Source organism: Melospiza georgiana, chromosome 15, assembly GCF_028018845.1.
Source record: "Melospiza georgiana isolate bMelGeo1 chromosome 15, bMelGeo1.pri, whole genome shotgun sequence".
NCBI classification, from domain to species: Eukaryota; Metazoa; Chordata; class Aves; order Passeriformes; family Passerellidae; genus Melospiza; species Melospiza georgiana.
Window position 1 is genome coordinate 13435988 of NC_080444.1, and position 23033 is coordinate 13459020.

At 37.2% G+C, this 23033-nt stretch overlaps 1 protein-coding gene across 14 annotated transcripts in view; it reads left to right on the forward strand.

The window, feature by feature from the left end:
* The window catches only part of TENM2 (teneurin transmembrane protein 2), a 617488-nt gene that overhangs the window by 133410 nt on the left and 461045 nt on the right, over positions 1–23033 (forward strand). For all 14 annotated transcript variants that reach the window (XM_058034869.1, XM_058034857.1, XM_058034859.1 and 11 more), the window contains exon 3: positions 960–1248. In XM_058034869.1, coding sequence (XP_057890852.1) covers positions 1023–1248 — 226 coding nt within the window. In that variant the 5' untranslated portion in view covers positions 960–1022. The remainder of the gene's footprint in view (positions 1–959; positions 1249–23033) is intronic.

The window sequence follows — 23033 nt, forward strand, 5'->3', positions numbered from 1 at the left end:
CATGAGAAAAAGACATACATACCAATGCCAGCTGAAAATAATTAGTACCCCAGTGGGTAGAGTGTTTGTGCTTGTACTGTATTTCTTTTCTACAGTAGCTTTCATTTTGCACTTTTTGTATGCTAACAATGCATATATTAAAGTCTATATGCTACAGTAAGGGTGTCCTAATTAAGCACACTGTAAAAAACTCTATGGTCCATTGAACAAGAGGAGATTTAGACAGTTTTCAAGCGCTCCAAGTGCTGAGTTGGATAAACTGGTTGACTTATGGGGTGGTGAAGAAGCTCATCCAGTCACGTTCTGGGGTGCACAAGAGCAGCCAAGCCCCAAAGTGTGCTCAGACACTCACACACAGGAATGTCAGGGCTGGGACAGACCTTTGGAGAAACTTTGTCCACCTTCAGAACAAGGCCTTGGATTAATATTAACCAGGGGCCATAAAATCAGTCGCTGCTGCTTGTGAACATGTTGTTAAAGGATAATGTCCAGCTCTGTAATGCATTAACACTGAATAGGAATAGTCTCCTCTTTGGAGCTCTCCTGCATGCTTCAGTCTTAATTGCATGCCTTCCTGCAGGAAGAATGGAAATAATTAAAACTGATTTGAGTCTACTTTTGTTCTGTTGCACAACAGAAATAAATATTGCTCTGTCAGTTTTGTGTTGTTACCGGAGTTCAATCAAAAGATGACAGTGTTATTGTTTTATCATTGTTTTTTAAACTCTTTGATGATACAATAATTTGGATAGAATGCAATTATCTTATAGCATTTAATTTTTTGCTCCCTACCCATTCTGGTCAATTATTTCAATTTTTTAGAGGATGCATGATGTGGACCTTCCCTTTGTTCTCAATCTGTGCCACATTGTTCTTCAAGTACAAGTCAGGAAAAGTAGAATAAACCAAAACATCGTGGCAGCCTTACTTACTCCTTTCTCATCCTTTCACGTTGCTAGGTGGCAGTGAGTGACCCCAAGCAGAAGAGTGGCTCTCCTGGCAGCACTGCCTGGCTCAGGAGGATGGACATCAAGGACAGGAGGCACCGCTCGCTGACGCGGGGCCGCTGCGGGAAGCAGTGCCGCTACACCAGCTCCTCGCTGGACAGCGAGGACTGCAGGGTGCCCACACAGAAGTCCTACAGCTCCAGTGAGACCCTCAAGGCCTATGACCACGACAGCAGGATGCACTATGGCAACCGAGTGTCTGACCTGGTGCACAGGGAGTCGGATGAGTTCCCAAGACAAGGTACGTTTGCAGTCAGGACTGGTTCCTGTTACGGTGCTCCTCAGAGGGCAATCTGTTCCTTGTTAAAGCATCTCAGTGCTACCAGGAGTTTCAATGAAAGAGCCCTAGGAGAAAGTTCTTTCTTCTCTGAATTCTGGTACTTTTGAAATCCACAATTTGTAAGAGAGCAAACTGAGATTCACTGATCAAAACATCTGATAGATGCAAATGCCATGACCCTTAACCAGAGGATGTCTTTTGCACGCATATTGGGGTTAGCCAATGTGCTAGCTTGGGATCCTGCTTCCTAGGTTAATTTTGGAAATGATAATGGCATTTTCACCTAAATGTGTCTCTCTTTAACACAGATTTTATTGAAAAGACAACTAAAACACTGTTACGGTAAAAACCCATATGGCCAACATACATTCATTATTCATCAGGTGCCTTGGAATTCCTTTCCTGTTCCTGAATGCTGGGTAACTGAACTGTGGGAATGGGAGTGGTGATTCCTCTGATTTCATGTTGTCACTGCTCACCAATATTACCCACCCTTGACCTCATAAAAACTAAAAGGAGGAAACCCATCGAATTCCTTTTTTAATTGGCTTTAATTGAATATTGCAGCCTACAACTAATATTTGAAATAACCTGCCCATATGAACTTGTAAGCTAGGGGATTTTATCTCTTATTTTATAAAATGGTCCTTGTTAAGTCCAATGGATTAATGAATTAACAATGTAAATGTTTTTACTTGAAAGCCTGTAAATGTGCACTGTACACACAGAATTTTATTCTCATTTGGGTATTTTCTTGGCTCAAAAACTTGTAAGTTTCAGTGCTGAAACCATTAGTGAACATTGCTTCATAGGAACTGTGTTTAGTCATGTGGTTTACTTGCCCATATAGCCAGGCTAAATTGGCATTCAGTCAGTGATTAGATATGGCATTTGAATTAAAAGCCTTGGTTTAGTGTCAATTGAAGAATCAGATGTGGTTTGTACCAGCTAAGATACAGGAGGGCTTGATGGATAAATGCATAGGTTTTGTGCCCTAAAATGGAAAGTAAATCATCAGGTACATCATTTAAGAATACCATAATTTAAATGCAGAAACTCTTCTGGTTTAACTCTTCTTGTTAACAGCATGGGATAGTTCTCTGCTGCACATTTTTGATGTTGTGGCTCAAGCAATGGGAAGTTACCACACTTGTTGTGGAAATTCTTCAGTGGAAGGTCATTTCTAATACCTGGTATCACGTCACTCATCTTGTTTCAAACATTCTGACAGCAGTCAGTGTCTGTCTTCCCCTTTCAATCAAACTATCTAATAGTTAGTGTTGATAATTAAGGCCTTGTCTAATCCCTTGTTTCTCTCACATTTGTCTGCAGACACGTGGGAGTGTTTGCATTGTGCTTGGTCTGTCAAACACCCAGCTCTGTTTTCTGGGGTAATCTCTGTTCTTGGAGGTTCTTTCTTTGCTTAGAGGTGTTTATCTAAGATAAAGCATCAAAGTGCACCTCGAACCTCTGAGCTGCTCGAGCCATTTTCACTGCAGTTTGTTCTACTTTACTGCACAGGAGTCATCTAAATATTACTTTTCCTTATCAGGATGATTGATGCTTCAGCTCAAGTGCCTCATTTTAGTTTGCAGGTCATTATTCAGCATTTCATAATGGTCTTTTTCTCTTGATTACTGATTTGACAACTGTTCATCCTCCCCCTTCTCTTAATGTGTTCTTCTCTGCCCTCTTTACAAAGGGGAATGCAAATTGTTGGTAAGTGAATTGAAACACTCAGATTTTTTTTTTTATTATTGTTATTTTTTCCCCTACTGGTTTGTGTTGTTGTGTCTAAATAAATAGCGTTTATTTTAGAGAGCCAAAGTAATATTTTTGTTAGATAATGAGCAGCAACTCCTTATTTTCCTGCTTTTGTTAAGTTTAGAAAGCAATTTTTTTAGAAAATAAGTCTGTGTGATGATTCTTTGTATTTGAAAGCTGGATATCTTTCTGATTGAACACTTTTACTGGCATGAAATTCGAGAAAATATGACAGATCTAGATTAAGATTTGGTAGCTGTTCTCACTTTCTATATTAACATTAGATGGATAAAAATGTGGTTCATATGTGGAAGTTCTGTTCATTACATCTTGTGCATCCAGTTTCCAGCTGCAGACATCTAAGAATTTATACATCTAAATTTATTCTAACTTTGAGTGGGTGTTATGATGGGATTAAATTCTATGGGAAATAAACATGATTAAAACAGTCTTTAGAGATTTTTTTTGTTCTTTGATTAGAAAAAAGCTTGAATATTTTTAAGCAATTGCAGATATTTTCTAATAGAAAAGCTAAGTAGTTTTGACTTACTGCAAAATATTTGGTTTGACCATGGCACTGGAACTATTCACAGCTGTTTTGATCTGCTTCTTATACATTACCGGTTTGGAAAATCTGTTAAGATAAAGTTGCATTCATTCTGGTTTTGTTTATCATGGTTTGTTAGCAAAATGCTAATAACAAAAACTATATTCAGAGCTCTGAAGTCTGAAACAGTTCTTGCTGGCTTGTTTTAGTGTTTTTGAGAGATATGAAGGTTGTTCAGCCTTTAAAAGAAGGTTTTTCCTGTTCACAGTGACTGATGGCTGCTACTTAGAGGCAACAGCTGCTATTACAGGTGCTTGGGCTGATCAGGCTTTGTCTCGCTGCTCATACTCCCAATAACACCAAGATGAGATCCTTGATCATCTTGTCATCAAACCTGAGTCAGCCTCAACTCTTGTGTTAAAATTAATGTATCCCTTCAAAATCCAACTGAGCTTTGGCAATTACAGTTTTAATACTTCTTCTCCAGGACCTGTGACCTTTTGAAAATGAAATGTTTTGATAGATTTGGATTAAATACATTAAATAAAATTTCTGCCTAGAGTGAGAGCACATTCATAGCTTTCCTTTGTCATGCAAGGTTTTTGGGTGGCATTCTGCAATCTGTTGATTTTCATTATATCTGTGCAGTTGCATAATCAAAGAGAATTTGGGGTAGAGGCAAGGTGGCAGATTCTCTGACATGGAATCAGGTTTAGGGTGGCTTGTGTAGGAAAAGGCCTCAAGACAGCTCTCCTCTTCTTGCTAGCGCATGTGGAACCTCCACTTCTCCTAAAATCAGGGCTTACTTTGGTTTTAATGACCTGAGAGAAACAACATCCCAGTGTAAAATATGTGTTAGGGTCAGACAGCTCTCTTCCATTTCTCCTCTAGAACGCATGGACTTACTGAGAACTAAAAAATTATAATTTGTGTACCTTATTTAATAAAGGAAAGATGCTGCATAACACCTCCCTCCCTTACGTTCTCCCTCCCCAAACCATGATAAGGTTTTATTAAGTGATTTAAAAACCTGAAAGCACTTTTCATCTGTGCTTTCATCTGTATTGAAGTTGTTAATAATGGAGCAATGTAGCAGTATTACTAAACTAGCAAATAAATGAAAGTAGAAACCTTCAGAGCAGCCTTCTGTCAATATGCTTTTAAGAAAGGAAAAGGTAAGAAAGTCAAACCCAAACCTAACATTCCTCCTCTGATTTATATTCTAATATCAGTCAAGTGTCCTTTTGAGATGTAATAGCAATAGACAGGAATTAAACCAAAACTTTGTGCATATTAGAGCTGAGTCACAATAAAAACCAGAAGAAAATGTATTTAGAAGTGGATTTTCAGGGAGACATCATGGGATTGACCTTCAGTCTTTGGGGTGCTTTCTTTTAAATGTGCACACATTGTTTTCTCTTGGTATTTTGTGTATTTTGGTTGCTTTTGTTGTTGCTTTGCTTTGTAATGTTTGAGGGTTTCGTTTTGTTTGTGTCTTTGTTTTCTTTTGATTTCTTTCTTTCCTTCTGAGCAGCAAGCTCTGTGGTGCACAAGTGGTAGTTGAAATTAATTGTGATAATCTCTTCCTTTTCACTTCCCTTACGTTCCCCTTCTCTCCTATTTTTTGGCATTTCACCATTTTATATTTTCATCCATTCTCCCTTTGCTGGGTGTGCTGGGGTGCTCGGACCTGCTGGGCTGGCCCCTGGGAGTCAGAGTCTGACCTGGGCTAACAAAGGCTCATCTTCATCTCTCCTCACCTGCTGGACCAGTTGAGCAGCTCTGATGGGAACTCCAGTAATAATTAATAACACCAGTGCTGGAAAACCCAGCACTATTCTAATATTAATATGTATTTGTAGAATAAACAACAGCTAGACATAGTATGAGAATTCTCTGTACACAAAGTTTCTCTCAGGGAATAACTTTTTATTCTCAGCAGTTTCCCACAGCTGATCATTATTAAAAATCAGTATTTGTTCACAGTTTAAATTAGAGACTCAGAATGCAGGGATTTCTGAAGCAAGTATATAAGTTTATGTAGACTTATGCTCCTTTTTTCCTCTTCTTTACTCCTTTATTTAGCTATCAAAAAAGAACTACTATTTTTGCTGTTTCTCTACTGGACTCCTCATTAGTTGATGATTAAGTTAAATGAGGTTCTATTTTTTAAAACCATTTGCAAAGTTACATGCACATTGTATAAACCACATGTAAAAGGAAAACTTCTAAAAAGTAGATGTTATCAATGTGTAGTAAGCAGACACTGAATAAAAGAAAAAAATTAAAACCTCAGGTCTACTCTAAAATAGGTTTAGTAACCATTTTAATGTAAATACCTTTTCAGAAAAAATTCAAAATTAATAGGAAATATGATTTCTATGCTTCATAGTTTCAAATTTCTACCAAATAAAAGATCTTGTGCTTCAATGAAAGCCATATTTGTTCATCTTGTAGTTCTGGGGCCTGACTGGGTGTTGAACAAAACCTTTCCTTGGTGAATTTTTTTCCCCCCTCATCCCTTTACTCTGCTATGTAATAGAATTCTAAGACTTTGGATACTCAAAATAATAATTTTTGATCCTATAAACCCTTCTCCATTTTCTCAGACACACGTGCGCACACACTCTTCTAAGAACTTTGTTTACACACGTCTGTGGATGCTTTGTCTCATACTTAAATCTACTGTAAAGGGAGATAAGGTACTCCATGGAGATGAAATAATAGTTTTTAAAAATGAACCTTTAACTGAAAATGATTTTTGATTCGTTCTAATAATGAAAAAGGCTCACATTTAGCAAATCTTGCAAATTTGTTCCACCTTCTGTGTCTTGTCTTCCAAAGTTCAATTGATATTTTTTAGCATCTGGTTTTCAGCAAGATGTGTTTGGAAGGGAGGCTGATTACTTGTAAGTGTTCTCAAACTGATGGAGAGACTCAGATTTTTTCCTAATACACTTATTAACATTGAAATGTCAGATTTAGAAAGCTTTTACATTTGATCTGGATTTGAATTGGGCATCTTTGTCCCCGCATCCTAGGTGGGTTCCAGAAAATGAGTTTTTACATGTAGCCCTGAATTGCTTCAGTGAACATAATTTTGTTTCTGTGAACTTGAGAACCCCTCTAAGGGTTGTTTTCTGATAAAGAGCAATTAGGCCATTTTCCTTCTCCTCCTCTTTTCTTATAATACAGGAAAAAAGAACTATTTAAATATAATGGAGTGCAGCAAATATTTAATATACATCAGCATTTATTTTGGATTTTATATTGATGAACTGTCCAATGCCACATGTTTTTAAAGTCTGCATCTTCAGGAAAAAAAAAGGATTAGATATTTGTATTTTAGTGGAGTGTGTGGAAGATGGGTTAAGCACCAGAGGGTATTCACTGCTCCAATGCATGAGTCAGTTTTCAGCTCAAATGCATTGGGACCAGGTTTTAGGTGTATTTTTGTTTTCTCTCTAATTGTCTTTTCTGCTTTATTTTTTTTTCCCCATGTTGTTTTGAAATGTCTTACTACTGGGGGCAAAATTCTAGACTCAGTGGACAGCTGGTTCATCCATGGTGATGATTGCTCTGTTTATATTTCCTCTGCCCTCCCTGTTTGTTCTCCTAAAACCTCCAGTGCATTATGTGATTTCTAGAAACTTTTAAAATATTGTGGCTGGACCCAATTGCACACACTTTACTCAGTAAGAAAAACATAAGGAAAGCTTCAAACAAATAAAATACCACCCAGAGCTCATTGTCTTCCTTAGAGAACCATGGAGGTTTTGGATTTGAGTCCAAGTGCTGATGACCAAATCATTTTATGCCTATAAATCAGTCGAAAAACAAAATGATAAGGAAGTATAATTGGGTAAGCAGGGCCCAGCATTTGTTTTGTTTTGTATTATTTGTTTCTGGATTCAGAGTTCCAAGTCAGAGGATCTGCAGTTTCCTTCCTTGACCTGCTTTTGGGTTGCTCATTAACTTTCATCAGATTATTTCTACATTGATCCCAGTAATCTTTCCTTGAATTAAGCACATTCTGAAGTTCTGGAAATTTCAGTAGACCTTGAAGTAGAAGTAGATCATGAAAATCCATGATTTGCACTGATGGGCAGTGGCTGTGGGAGCTCAGCCTCCATGGTAAAGCAGATGCCAGCTTCTCTCTGGGTTTTGGAAAGTGGCTTCAGTTTTAGCCATGAGGTCTCATGATGCTCTTTTCTGTGTTATTGGAAAACCCACGAACCCAGTGTTTTCCTGTACAGATTTAATTAGATTCTGCAGTTCAGTCAGTTGTGTGTTCTGTGAGCTGTCTGTCAATCTAAGCAGAGCTCTTCAAGCATCTGCCTGTGTAATGTCATCTTCTGTCATGAATTTCAACTTGGTGGTGGTTTCTAAACCCTTGCCTACCTTTTAGGTTGTCTCCAATGGAACTGAAATATGCCATGGCAATGCCCTATATGCCCCAGTGATGTGGATAAAGACAGGTTGAAGTTAGTGACTTGTATAAAGGTGGTTCTTTGACACTATTTCATGTTTGTAAATCCAACTTCAAATTAGCTTTTGCTGGTAGCAGTCAGTTCCTTTTGAGATGCTCATCCGTTAAGGTTCCAAAATGGTTTCAGAGTCTGGATAGCTGATTAGACAAAGTAGCATGCAGATGTCTTTATGTATTGCCTTTTTGCCTTTCTTTCTTTTTTCCATGTGAGTGCTTAGCTGGAAGTGACTACAGCGAGTGCAAAAGTACGTGTCTGTGAATGCAGACCATATTGGAAACAGAGATTTACTGTCCCAAAGTGTAATGCTTACTCAGCCATCTGATGAGATTTGAGCACTAAACAGTTTGAGAGGGATGCATAAAGCTGTTTTATTACAAGATGCTGTTATGAATTGTAGCAGCTTTCCTTATGCTATGCTGCTGTTGCCAAACAAGTTGCATGAATGTAAGCAGTTTTATTTGTAATTACTTGCTCACATTTCCTTAGAATAGTTGGGTTATAGGTTTGTGATTCCTGCTTCTCTACATCCTGTTTAATTCAGAATGAAAAGGTATATTTTTAAAACTGCTTGGAAAAAGCCTCTCTGAGGAATGCTGCTGCTAATATGGGAGGTGGAGTGAGGCTCAGATGTTTTTGTGTGTGGCAGAACCTTGTTAAAATGGATGCAGATAGCTCAAAAAAACAGTTGGCTGTTTCTTCATAATGCAGTGAGAAGTAAAGAGATGTTGTTTTAGCTGAATTTGGGCAAATCCAGAAAATAGAGGAATAAATCACTCACCTAAAGAAATGCTGTGGAAAATACAGTAGTTAAGACCTATATTTTTTTTCCTAATCTTTGGTCAAGACCTGGATGTTACAAACTGAATTTAATACTTGAAACTGTTCTTGACAGGGCAGTGAAGGCAGTTCTGTTTTCTTGCTTATGTGTAGCTAGAATTGCTTTTGATGATGCTGCTGGACTCTGTTTTCCTTAAGCAGTCAAGTGTGTTCCTTATGACAATCCCTGCTTTCACAAAGTAACACAGTTGTTTGAAGAGGATTGCAAGAGAGGAACAATTTGATCATCAGTGCTGAAATACCTCACCAGTGTAGTTTGTCCAGTGCAATTTTGAATGTTGAGTCTTGGTCTTCTGTTGATTGCCTTGCAAGATTCTTCCTCAGCTTAAAAAACCAATTTGTTTGGAAGAACTTGCCAGTATCTATCTGTTTTATTCCCAGCATTGCTCCTCAATCCATGTTCGGAGCCTAGGTATGACTTCGCAGTCATGGTAATTTTAGACATCTTTTAGCAACCTATCCTCACTCTCATATTCCTTCTTTCCTTATTGCGTCATTTATCCACTCCCAACTCTGGACTCTTGGTGCTTGCTGTTTGCTGTGTTTCTTCTCTTGGCATGTTTTTCCAAAGTCATGTGTCACCTAAACCTCACAGAAATTTTCTTTTACAAGGGGATGGCACCAAGCACTGCAGCTGAGGGGTTTTGTTTTGCAGTTCCACCAGCACTTGTAGAATATAAAAAAATGTCTAATGCTAAGGAAATTTGAGCAGCTGGCTAACATCAGCTGTATTTTTCTACTATTCCATGTGAAAACCACAGAATAGCCTGTGGTCAGTTTTACCTAGAAGAGAGCAAGCTGTCTGTGGAAACAAGTAGAAATTTTGAATATGAAATTGATATTCATAATCATATTTGATTATATGAAATGGTAAAGGCTCAGTTGCAGATGACTCAGTTCAGTACAACTTGGTCTTCTCAAATACATTAATCAACTCCATTTGTTTCAATACTGAAGTAAAAATTATCAGTATTTTAGGTTTTGCTACTAAGACCAGAAGCAATGTTAGATAATTTAAAAAAAAAACCCATCATGTAGAACAAATTGCATAAATGTTATTCCTTCAAGCAAATGGCTACTCTGTGGTAGCTGATCTAGAATTGTATATTCACTTTTAAAAATTACTTCCAGTAGAGTACTGTGTTTTAAGGTTGGCAGTTTATGATGATGTATTAAATATTATAAATATAATAATAATTTTTCATATTATGTAGTTAGAGTGCAAAAAAACTTTTTATAGATGGCAGTCAATTTGATTTCATAGCAATATCCGATTTTCCTTTGAAGTTTTTCTACTCCTGAGATAGGCATTTGGATGATATTGAAGAAAAGCTAAAATGGTACTTAGTCTCTGTGGGGTAAGTATTACCTTTGACTAAAATAATTTACAATATGCTAAAAGTTTACTACACAAAAAGTGATAATCTGGACTTTATTCTTGTTTATATTATTTTACCAAGGAGTTGGAGAGGTGGAAAGAGAAGTATTAGTCACATAGCTTCTCTTTTTGGGGGGTTTGGGTTTAGTTTCTAGTGTTTCTGCTAAACTTGCTGGAGATATATTTTGACACTAACATTAAAGTAATTACAGCAAATAAAATTTTGTGTTTGACTATGCAACTCAGTGTGTGAGCTCCTGTTAAGTTTGCTTCTAAATTCTTACAAGAATAAAACTCGTAAGGCATTATTACCACTATGTGCTTCAAGCACTGAATTTATAAAGTGGATTGTTAATAATATGAGGAATGATATATCACAGCTGTAATGCCATGTCTTCCAAAGTTAATGAATACTTACAATTTTCATAATGAAAAATTAAGGTTAAAGTGGTTTATAAGACTGCCTACAGATCCAGCAGAAGTCTAATTAGAAGAAAGAACATTAAATTTGAAGTACTTGGAAATATATATTACCTAGAGTTATATATGGACTAAAATCCTGCACTTGTATTTAGGATTGCTCAAATGTGGCCAATTCTACCAGAACACAGCACAGAAAACTGAAATGTTATTTGCTCTCTGAAATCGCTGTGTACACAACAGATTGTGGGTTTAGATGTCTTCAGTACTTCAGTTATGTGATTCTCTCTTGTTGACTCAGTGCAACAATCTCTCATCCGTGTTTGCCCGTTTCTTTACAATTTCTGAAGTAAAATGAACCTTTGTGCTTGTTTTTCCTATTACCAAAGCCTAATGAAGCTCTCGTTCCTGTGCTGGGGCAGTTTGGGGCAGGTGCCACGGAGCAGGCAAATGAGAGGGGCTGGTTTGACATAACAAGGTGTGTTTGAAAAATCCCACTGCCCGGAGCTGCTGCCACACAGCTGGGGCTCAGCTGGATTTGTGGAATTCACCCTCAAAAAAATCCTTGAGCTTCCCAGGTGATGCTCAGGGCACGAGGAGCTGCTGTGCCATGTTCCACCTTCCTGTATGGGGCAGGCTGGGAGGTGTGTGTGCTGGAAGAGGGCAAACTGCCTTCTCACAGAGGGAGAAAAGAAGGGAAAAACCTTCCTGTTTGCCCAGGCAGGAGGCTGACAAGGTAAAAACCACAAAAACTGAGATGGTGTTGTGATACTGCACTTCCCTCAACTTGTTTTTGCGTTTTGTGTAATGCAGAATGACTGTAATTGAGAATATATTTGGGATAAGCTGCCTTTGTGGTTATCAAATATGTCAGCTTTGCTTTTTTATGTTTATATGTCGGGTTTGTAACTCTTATAAGCTGTTATTGCATGACAGACTCCTCCATCTTAATTTCACTCTCTTAAATTCATCTTCTTGCTTCATTTTTTTGACAGCATAACAATATTACACCTTGATCCCAGTGTATCTATCTCACATGGGGTTTGCTGTGTGGTGTTTTTTGTGGCCAGCACTACATGAGCACAACAGTCCTTGTCAACAAAATTCTTCTGAAGTATTGTTTGAGAATGAATTTTTTGTTGATCTCTCTCTTTTCTCATTATGTCTACAGCTTGCAAAAGCATAATGGAAAGAATTTATCTAGTTTTTCTCCACTATCTCTTTTACTCCTGAGAATCTTAGTATTCAGTTTAAGGAAGTGTGTCTCAAAAAATATTTCAGAAGCATGGCAACTTATCCTCTTAACCATACAGGTGTGATATTTATAAACCAGAAACTTTGGCATTTTAAGACTTGATGATGATGATCTGTAGAATAAGAAGGCAAAGGAAGAACTTGTAATAAATAGAATGACTTGATGGAATAAAGAAACAGAACCCTCTGGGCAACCCTTCTATTCAGATAAATAGAGGGAGTGACCATTTCAGATAGAAAAGAAAATACAGTTCTTAGGTTATTTATCAGGCATGGGAAAGGCTTGTTTACTTGTGTTTGCACCAGGGATCTGCAAACAAATAAATGGCTCAAACTGATAGATTTACCTTAGATCCTCCTCAGGTGATGGGAATAATGTGCTGCAAGAGGGGAGTTATGGTTGCATATCAAAAAATGCTGTTACAGAAATGCACAGTAAATTCCCACAAATGATTAAATAAATTAAGCTGCTGGACACATTTATGGTAATGTTTTCAAAACAGGAATTAAAATCCATGTCTCTGGAGGTCATATGACTACTTAGCAAGGAGGCAGACTCAAAGTTATTGGTAGTGTCAGTGAATAGCAAACATGGTTTTTTTAAAGCAAGATGTATTGTACCTCATATGTTTACCACATTTTGTCCAGCAGTATAATTTACTTAATGCTCTTCAATATTCCTGGGGAGGAAAAAAAGGTGAAATTGTTTGGCTTAAATTCATCTTGTTCCTATGTAAGAAAATGACTGAAGTAAGTACGTCATTCATTGTTTGTTCTTGTAAGAGAACCTTTTACAGAGATGTTGGCTCTCAGAGGCCTTAACCATTTCAGCTTGCAGGACAGTGGGTGAAGTTGGGCTAAATCTCTGCACAAACTTTACCTTTTTAGCCTGAAAGGTATCCTGAAATACTGAACAGTATTTTTCTGTTGTCAGCAGCTCCAAGAAGAGAGTTCTGTGGTTTGGTTCTGCACTTGATCTTTGGCAGCCACAAACCTCCCGTGGAAGAACCAAAGGAAATCTTTTAGCAGAGTGAGCAGCTAAGGATGAAGCAGACCCTGTTGCATAAGAGGGCAAACTGTGATTTCTTATCATTTAACTTCCTCCTGTTCCACTTAAAAACATTTTCCTATGGACTATCTTCAATTTCTTATGACTCCAGGTTGTAAATTAACATATGGCATAATCTGAAATGCAGATGAGGGGAGAGAGGGCACTTGTGGAAAGTGGCTTCTTGTCTTACTGTCAAGGAGACTGTTATGCTTGGAGTTTTATATTTCTGCTGAAATCCATAGATATTTTTGGATATGCAGGTGGTAGAGTGTGTCTGTCAATTTTTCTATTTTTTTTTTCTCTCAATGAATTCTTTGCAAGAATCTTGGCCAAATATTTTGAATGCATTTGTGGTTTTTCCTTTTTATCTCTATATTCTCTATTCAATTACATCATTTTTTCTGATTTTTTTCATCTCAGTGCTCTTTTCTTAAAGATTTCTAACCTGTGCAGAATGATACTAGTAAATAAAGACTTGTAAAATCACACCAAAAAAAAAATCTAGTGAATTTAATAGAAGTGAGAGTATCTTCCATATTGAAATAGTAAAGTAAATTTTCAGATGTGAGGATAGATGTGGAAGAGAGCAAGATGAAGAGAAGGTGAACAAGGCTGGTCAGGAGCAATGCTGAAAGAGGCTAAAGAACAAAAGGTGTCAGTTGTGGGCTTTAGGGTGCTAACTCTGGGCAGAAGCAGCAAGAAGAGAAAGCATTAGCAGAACTTTTGGAACGAGCTCTTATCTAAATTAATACTGATATATAGAAAAAAAAAAGTGCTGAGGTACCTGGGTTTTTCTGAGGCAGAGTATGTGGTGCTTTATTTTATTCACTGAACAAAATTGAGCTCTTCTCAAGCTCAGAACATACCAGGCAGTGTTGGCACAGCCCTGGATGAATTTGGAATTGTGCTTGTGCCGTCATCTTTCCCCACCTAAATTTTGTTTTTTACCCACAGTCTGTATTTGTCATATGTGTGGCTGAACTCTGAGAGACTGGAGCTTGAAGTGCTGCGCTGATAGTACCTTTTTAAATTCTTTTTCCTTCTAATAATTAACCCTAAATAATTAATAGCCAGGGTATATTTGAGTTCTCAGTATAAAGCTGTCACTTTATTTTTTAGCATTTTCATTATGGCATTATTCATGCTTGATTACAATGATTTTGGGTCTGTTTGGCTGCCAGTACTTTCCATGGATTTTAATTCTCTTCTCACTTTTCAGTTCTCCTGTGCTGGGGCTGTGTTAAAGCAAATGTCATTTTCCTAATGGGAGGTGAAATTTCATGTCAGCAGGACAAGCATATGCTGAGCTTGGCTTTATTTCTTCCATAAGAATGTCACATTTTATTCTTCTAGATAGTTTCATATATATATATATGCACACATATCATAGTTTTATGTATATAATTGCATTTACTATTTTATACAGGCATTCTTCTTACCTTCAGAAAGCAAATGTTATTGTAGTTTCTGACAACGAACATTTATTTACTAAGGAAATAAATTTTACTTTCAGAGCCTTTCAATTAGAAAGGAAGAAAAGCAAACTGATTATTATGAACTATAAAATTATTCAGCACAGAATACCAGTAGATAATCCAGGGCACTTTAAGATGCAATTCTTTTTTCATCTATTTAACAGGCCTCTAAATGATAATGAACTTGTCTTGATGTGCCTGTTAATTTGTGGTGAAAGGTGATAAATAAGAAGTTACTCAAGATTTAAAGTCTAAGAAAAACAACTTGAAATGCCTCTACTTCATCTTTTATGTAGCTAGAAATGATATAAAATGGAAGAAGACAGAGGTGAAATGCTTAAGAATGAAAAATGTATAGATTTTAAGTAATTCATAGGTTTTTTCCTGAAGAGAACAAAAACTAAGATTATATATGTCATTCTGATGTACCAAATCCTATTTAAATAATTGAGATGTTTGGATTTTGTTATTTTTTTGTCTTACTCTAACTCACATATTACGCCAGTGGGATAAATGATGTTGGTTCATTCCCATTTTACAGACAAAGTGCAGGAGAAAAAAGATTAAGTGAGTTGCTTAGGGGCATGAATAACATTGTGAGCTGAAAAAGGCAAAAAAATCTTTGCACTTAGATTAGTAATCCATTTTTATTTATATTAGCTAATATTTCCGCCGTTGGTTTTTTCCTTTCTTTCTCTTGTCTGTGTAGCATGTATTCTTAACTAATCAGAAATTATTTTGCAAACTTCTCTGATTAGTGAAACTTCAAATTATCCATCAAAAGGGAGAGTTCCACTTCAGTTAATTCCATGTGTCATGTTTCTTCTAATTTTCTTGTGTTTCTGGAAAATGCTCATTGCTTTTATCCATCACAAAAACTGTAATAATAATTTAGAAAAATAAAGATTAGAGTGCTTTATTTTTTGTTAGAATTTAAAATTACAAAGGTGAAGTCAAAGACATGCTTTTTCTGGGTTTTATTAACATAGGAATTACTCCTGTTCAAGCATATTTATTAACATAATTTGTTTAGTAAAGATCTGTGAAACTGCTGGATTGGGGAGAACAAAAGATAGTCAAAGAAGTAGGAAAGGTTGGCATCAAGAGAGACAATAGCGGAGGCTCAGTGAGGGCTCTCACACCTTAGGAATGAGTTGTGAAATAAAAGGGAGAAGGAGAGAAGAGGAAAAATGAGCTGAATTTGCACAAATTTTTAAGAGTAAGCCATCTAACTCTAAGTGTGAATAACATCTCAGAAGTCAGTGGTAACCATTTCTTTCTTTGTGAATCCAGATTTATTATTCTCCTAGGGTGACTCCCAGAAAAATGTCAATAGGATTTGACTGAGCACGTTTGGAGACTTTGCATGTTGGCCAAACCCAGGGTTCACTAGGGAGGATCTTTTCCAGAGACAGAATTTTTTGTTGATCCTGGGAGTGTTACTCTGAACATGGACCACAGGCTCCATGACAGTGGCACTGTGTTCCTTGGAGTGTCCTGTGGTGCCAGGAGATCCAATTATAAACCCTGTTCTTTTGCTAAAAGGCCACAGGTGGAGTCAAGCCCCTGAGCAGAGCATGGATTTCCTTGTTTGCCAAGGAAAGAAGAGACCCCGTGCACCATGACATGGATATGGCCCCTGCACACTGGGAAGCTCTAGCACAAGATTTTTTGCCACTCTTGGCCTCTACCAGAGCAATTTTTGTCATAATAGTCAATGAGTTCCTTCATGGTTCAAGAGCACAAGAAAAATTGTGTTTGGAGCGTGCTGTCGTGGTCACTCGATTCTTTCTAATACTGTTACTGATAACAGCTTAAATTGCTTGTACCAGTATAATTTGCAGTCCCATGAGCAATTTTTATAGTGTGTAGCAAAAAAAAAGAAGTTGCAGCTAAGTCTTCTAGATGGGTTTATTCAGATTATAATATCCATCTAAGCACTGTAAATCTTTCATTGCATTAATTAAAAAACCTGTAACAAAATGAATTTCTCGTTTCCTGAAATTCAGGGCACATCTCCCTGTAAAAATAATCGTTCCTTCTGGAAAATTATGGAGCCAACCTTGATTTAAAACATAAAGTGAAAATACAGAGTTTTGAGTTTGTTGTTGTCCTTTGGTCAATAATCCTTCTTTCTTCTGATCTGTAACACAGGGGTAATTTTAGGAATCTTTTCTCTGTGTGATACTTCAGTATATTCATAAAGCATGATGTAGTTTAAATATGGGCTAACTGTGTATGTATGGATTATATGTGTGGTGGCCAGTCTGATCTGTCTGTGGAGAGGAGCTTCCTTATCCTTTCTTATCCATTTCTTGAGAATGCAAGAAAATATGAGTTATCCTCAGGTAACTTTGCACCACAGCATGAAGTCTTTAGAATTCATGGAACTTTAGAAAAAAATGCATGCAAGAAGTATTTTAAAATCCAAGTAATTTGAAATGTTCATGGTCAAACAAAACTACTCCATTCATACATAGTCTGATTAATTTAAAAATATGTTTTTAAAAGTTGAAACGTTTTACATGGGGACAGTGCTTGTAATTATCAGTGCCAGCAAGAAAATTAAAGTATAGGTATATCTAAATGAAGACACTGAGAAAAAAAAATCATATGGGTTTAAAATACTACTTAAACTGCATGAATTCACTCTTATTCATTATTTTAGTGACCTTACTTCAGTTTCATTAGTTGATTTTTGGAAGCTGTTACATCAAAGTAAAAGTTATTACGTTTCTAAAAATCTACATTTGTAGGTATAGGTAGGTATACTTAGTTGTTTAATTTTTTCAGAACATATGTAACAAAACCAAGAAATTTAAGCCAACTTCTTGGCCATGCTTATTGCATTGTAACTCATCATTAATTTCTCTTCCAGCCTGAAAAATAAGCTTATTACTCTTTCGGTTTGGAGGTGCCATCAACAAATTTAGGTCCAAGGGTCATTGCCTCTTTTCAGTTCCTGTGCATGAAACAGAAGGAATCAAGGTACACCTGATCCAGTCCTCCATCACTTAGGACTGTGTGTAATGCAGCTGTGGGTTCACAGCAGCCATCAGCCAGGAAACTGCGTCCCAGGGAAGGTCAGGCTGTGGTAGGAGGGTCCAGAAGTTTATAGTTTAATACTGACCTTCCTCCCTTTTCTGTCTTGAGCCATGCCCTTCACAATATGTGGGATCATTTAAGTGCTATGTTGTGGCTTATTTTTTGTTTCTGGTGAGCTGGACCAAAGGACTGGAATTACATTATATACATTATGTACATTACATGCTTTTTTCCCCGTGTTTCTCAGGCTGGAATTGTGTTTTCCTTGTGTTTACAGTTTTCTGTTTCAGTCCTGATGGACATGATGTAGCAGTTCACAAAGTGTCTGTTTCTGCACCATGCTGCCATTAAAATAGATGTACAACATGCATCTGGTTCAGAATTCAACCTTTGACTAAATGGTTAATCTGAGTAAAATTTAATCTAATGGATATTTTTTCATACCAATGTTTTATTTCATTCTAAAGCAGGAGGGAAGGATTACACAGTGCTTGGTAACTTTCCTCCCCCACTCGAGAGGATTGCAGGTTGAGTGGGAAGGGAGCCAACTCCTGGTTTCACGTCCTTGCAATTTCTGCTGGACTGTTCCTGTCAGGTTATAGCAGATATTGTCATACATAAATGGATTCAAATCAAATAGAAATTACTTTAGAGTTTTTTTTATATGAGTGTAATTCACAAAGCTGAGTCCCTATAAAATCCTATTAAATTCTGAAGTCTTTTTTTTTTTACATGTACTGATACATAGAGCATTGCAAGCCTTCGTTTTTTTATAATGGGAAAATGTTTGGGGAGATAAAACCATAAGCTGTAACTGATCAAATGCTGGCAGATGAGGATTTTGTTTCCTAGTTGATTCACCTCCCTGTCCTTTTTTTAAGCTTGAGAAATCACTTAGAGGTGGCTTGAGAGTAGAATATGGCTCATTGATAGGGAGGATTTCGTGGAATTTATGGTGGGAAACCGAAAATGTGCTTCAATAAGTGAGGAAAAACAAGGAGAGGAGACTGAGGTGTGGGAGCAGATGTGTTTTTACTTGGGTCCATCCAACCATTAATAAGCTCAGATTTGAGTCCTACTGGACTTTAATTAATAGCCCTCCGCTGGGAAACACAGGCTAAACCAGTGGTGAGGAATTCCAAACAAAAAGAGCTAATCTGACAAGTATTATCTCTACAGGCATACAGAGAAATAAATGCTTTGTTGTAAGAAATGCACCATAACTCATCTGTGACCTTCCTGGCTGAAGCAACAGCCTAGGGAGGGTTTTTGACTCTCAAAATGAGTGCTGTGCTGTCATTGCTGCTGACTGTGCTGTAGCTCACAAGGTCTGCTTCCTAATGTCATTTTACATATAGAAGAAATGGATTAAGCTGTTCTTGAAGTTAGCTTCAAGAATGAAACAGATGCCATGATCTGGGATTCCATAGTGTTACCAGAGTTTGCCTATACTGGGAAAAAAATCAGAATACTTGGTAATTGCATCTTGATGAAATCTCTACCACTGAGGCTTGACTAGTAAACACACACTTTATTTTTTGTAACTAAAGATGGTGTTCTGGTTGCCTGGCTTTACAGCAAAAGGCAGGACTCTGGGTAGGCTATATTGACTATAACTGTGTCATGCAAATGAGCTGAGGGAAATTTACCCCTATATGCTTATTCTTTTACAATACCTTTAAAATTCTTTTAAGAGGAGCAAAGATTGAATTTATTCTATTAGGAAATTGCGTGGTGTATTTTCTCTTTGTGCTTTCTTTTTGCAGAATGTTTTCCCTGTGCTTTTTCATATTTAGAACCTGTCTGAGTTGGAAATGGAAGCCTAAAGGTTTTTTTGACAAATTGCTGAGGTCTATTAATTTGTATGGTTCGTTTGTGCTCTCCATAGTCAAACTGAATTTTCTGGTGCACACTTTGGTTGTGTAGGAAATGCAGTTCTATTTTAAAGTGATATCTAGTCCCTGTAATATTTTTTTTCCTATCTGTGTCAATGTACTTGGAAGACTGAGTCCCTGTAAGGTTGAAAAGAGTCACTTCAGGAAATAAAAATAAATTGTATGTGAGGAGTTTGTGAAGAGAAGCTCCAGTGGCTGGTGAAGGCTCTTGCAGGAGTACTGAGGGGAGGAGAGGAGCTGTTTAATGCCAACTCTTCCTGTAGCCTGTCAATTTATTCATGCAGTGGACCTTGCAAGCCCAATCCACAGATGCTATTTTCTGCTCCTTACTGAATAAAACTCAGTGCTGGGTCCTGAGTGTAAAGATTAATTAGTCAGTGAGTGTTAAAGGTCTGTTAAAGCCATTATGGCGTGTGTCCACAGAGACAAATAGGGGCTATAAAACACTGTGTTCGAAACCTAATTTTACATGTGTATTTTTCATTAATAATAATGATGGTAGTAATAATTATGGTCTTTTCATTCTGAAAGCTCTCCAAGGACTAAATGCATAGTGCAGTGCATACTGTGTAGGAAGGATCATGCTTTCCATCACTGAAATGCAGGCTGTCAGAAGGCAGCGATGGGGAGCTCAGGTTTGTGTTGGCCATTGCTCAGGCCGCTGTGCAGTGCAGCTCCTCCAAGGAAGCTTCTTCTGCCCACAACTAATTGTTTCCTGAGCTGAGAGGTGCTAGAAAATGTATGTCACTGCTGAAAATGGCAAACAAAGTAATATATATAATTATCTAGATTTTATTCTTTTTTTTCCAATTTGACTTCAAAACCATATCCTTCCAATTTGTTGCCAGCTTTCAAATAAGCTTGGACTTAAAAAGTCAAACATTCAACAATCTTGTATCAGAAATTTTTAGCTAAGTTAATAATTTTTAGCAATTGGCATAAATGGGAAGAATTTGTTTGTAAATATAAGCATATGCACGAGTTGAAAATGCTCTTGCTCATTTCTTAGGACTAAGCTGCAACTGTTCTGTGTGCACTGAAAATGAATGTCAGCATTACCAGCACCTTCAAAACTGAAATACTCCCCTTTGCATGTTTTTCAGAGATCTGTGGGGTTTAGTGGCATTTTTGTGTAAATGTTTGGTGTTTGGGACCGAAGCTGAAGGCAGCAGAGATGAGTGAACTAGCAGATAGAGCCAATCTCTTACACTTGCAACTGTTCCAGCATGCAAAGCTAGAACTGATTGTGATACTTGTAAAGGTATTCCTTCTTTTCTCAGAATGAGACTTAATCCGGGAAGGAAGCCTTTAGAAACCTTACCAAAATTTGGGTTCGTTTACCCCATTATGTCTAGCTATGGGGTCCTTTTGATGGACACAACCCTAATTTACAAAACTGACTATAGATATTCTCTGTCTGGTTATTAATGAAGAAAATTGTCCACATGATTGGAAGGGAACGTCTGTTTTCAGTTTGGAAACTTGTTTTGTACAATGTTTTCATCACAGTGCCATAGTTGGATCAGGAGATGCCAAGGTGTAATTAATCAGAAATACAGAAGGAAGGAAAAAAGATGGAATTTTTCATGTAAAAGCAATGGACTGTCAGGTCAGATTCCCATTGTTTTTGTCAGAATGCTTTCCAGACTCCTTCAGACACACTGACATCTTAGACAATTTAAAAAATCTGTTGGTTCTATCCAGGGGAGAATTCAGCAGTGTGTGCAAAGGTGGTTTGAGGTTTCTTCCTCTCTTTGAGGTTGTCTGACTCCTTAAGCTGAGGGAAGCCTTGTTCCTTTAGGAGAACAGTAAAGTGTTGTTTCAGCTGTTGTGTTGATGTCAAACCTGGGAAGCACAGGAAAGAAATAGAAAGATGTTGATTTGTTGAACAGGCTTCCAGCACAAAGATGACTGAATAAAAATGGATAGAGATGATGATTGGTTTGGTGTCTGTTACATGAAACTATGGGGCAGCAAGAAAAGGTTATTCTTGGAGAGAAGTTGAAGAGGGAAAAACAAAAAGAAACAACAACTTAGTGGTCCTTGCCACCGTTAGATTTCTAACTACAAATGATAAATAACCAGTTATGTTTTGGAGCCTCCATGGATAGTCATTCCAGAGGCTTCAAGAATTCAGCATTCTCGCCAAAGAAATGGAATTAATCACTCACTTCAGCAATATTCAGTATTTATATTAGCCAGCGAATGAATGAAGTCAAAGGGCTAATAGATCTAGTGAGCACAGCACTTGCTTTTCAGCTGCAGGTCAAGCAGCAATTGCAGATCTCTGAGGAGCTCCTTTCCCAGTGGTTTCTGTGTGCTGAGGTGACTGACAGAGCCAAGGGTGTGAGTGGCAGCTGTGCTTGTTCACCTCATCACAATGCCTAATGCTGCCTGAAGCCCTCCCCAAACATTTCACATCTTGTAATGGAAGCTCAGCAACTGTGGTGTCATCTCTTATAATAACATTAGTTTATAGGAACATGCTTTATTCTAAGATAGTTACCATAAAAAAAGGTATTTATTTTAGGTTCTAGTTCATTTTTTAAGTACTTTTATTGACATGTGTAATATTGATTTTGGAGGAATTGTGAGGGCTGCAGAGGACTTGTGAAGAATGAGTAATTCAGAAGATTTTGGATGCCTTATTTGCCTTTCATTTGGCAATCCATCAACACTGGAATAATACATGTGTTAAAATTAATTCTTGGGTGTGACAGTGTTTTCAGATATGTGCCAAGGTACTTGGCCATAATTCCCTAGTTCTGTGTATGGAGTCATTCTTCACAAATATTCAAAGTAGTTACAAAAAGTTGCAATTTAGGAAAAAAAATTGTAATTTACATAGGGCAATCCATAATCAAAAAATTGCAGAATGGGAGAATGCCTGTTTATAGTCATAAGCTTTGATTTAGTTCTGGGCTTTTTCAAACACTTGCCCATTTTGCTCCATATTTGTTGCAATTCATGTTGTTGTATTTTGATGCAAATCTTTATTGCTTACCAGATTAGAGAAGCCAGGGCAGGCCATTAAGATGTCTGAGAAGGAAGAGTGCTCGCAATATAGCAGGGTCAAAACGTGTTTGTAATTTGCAAATAATAAATAACAACAGTAAATTTTTTTAACAAGAAACATTTCAGAGGGAAAAACAATGTCTGAGTAATCTCAGTGACTGAGAAGAGGCAGTGATGTTCTTTGTAGATGGAGGGCAATACCACATTGTGGTTTTTTCATCATCTTAAGCTTCTAAATCTCCCTTTCAGCCTTTTTCTGCGAAATTGGACTTTAATGTTTCATTATTTACATGTAATATGAATTCAGTCCTCTTAATAGTTAGTCTTCTCTCCATTTAATTGTTTTACTGTGTGCTTTTTGTAGATATTAGCCTTTCATTTTTATTGGCAAAATAATAAAAAAATTGAGTGCATTTTGAACACTACAAATTAAGCTAATTTTTTACTGTTGCCTTTTAAATCTTAATGATGTATGTATTATTGTATAAATCATGTGAATGGCTCATGTATAACACTAATAATAGCACTACCACTAACAAAAGAAAGCCAAGTTGTGAGTGGTGAATCTTATATAC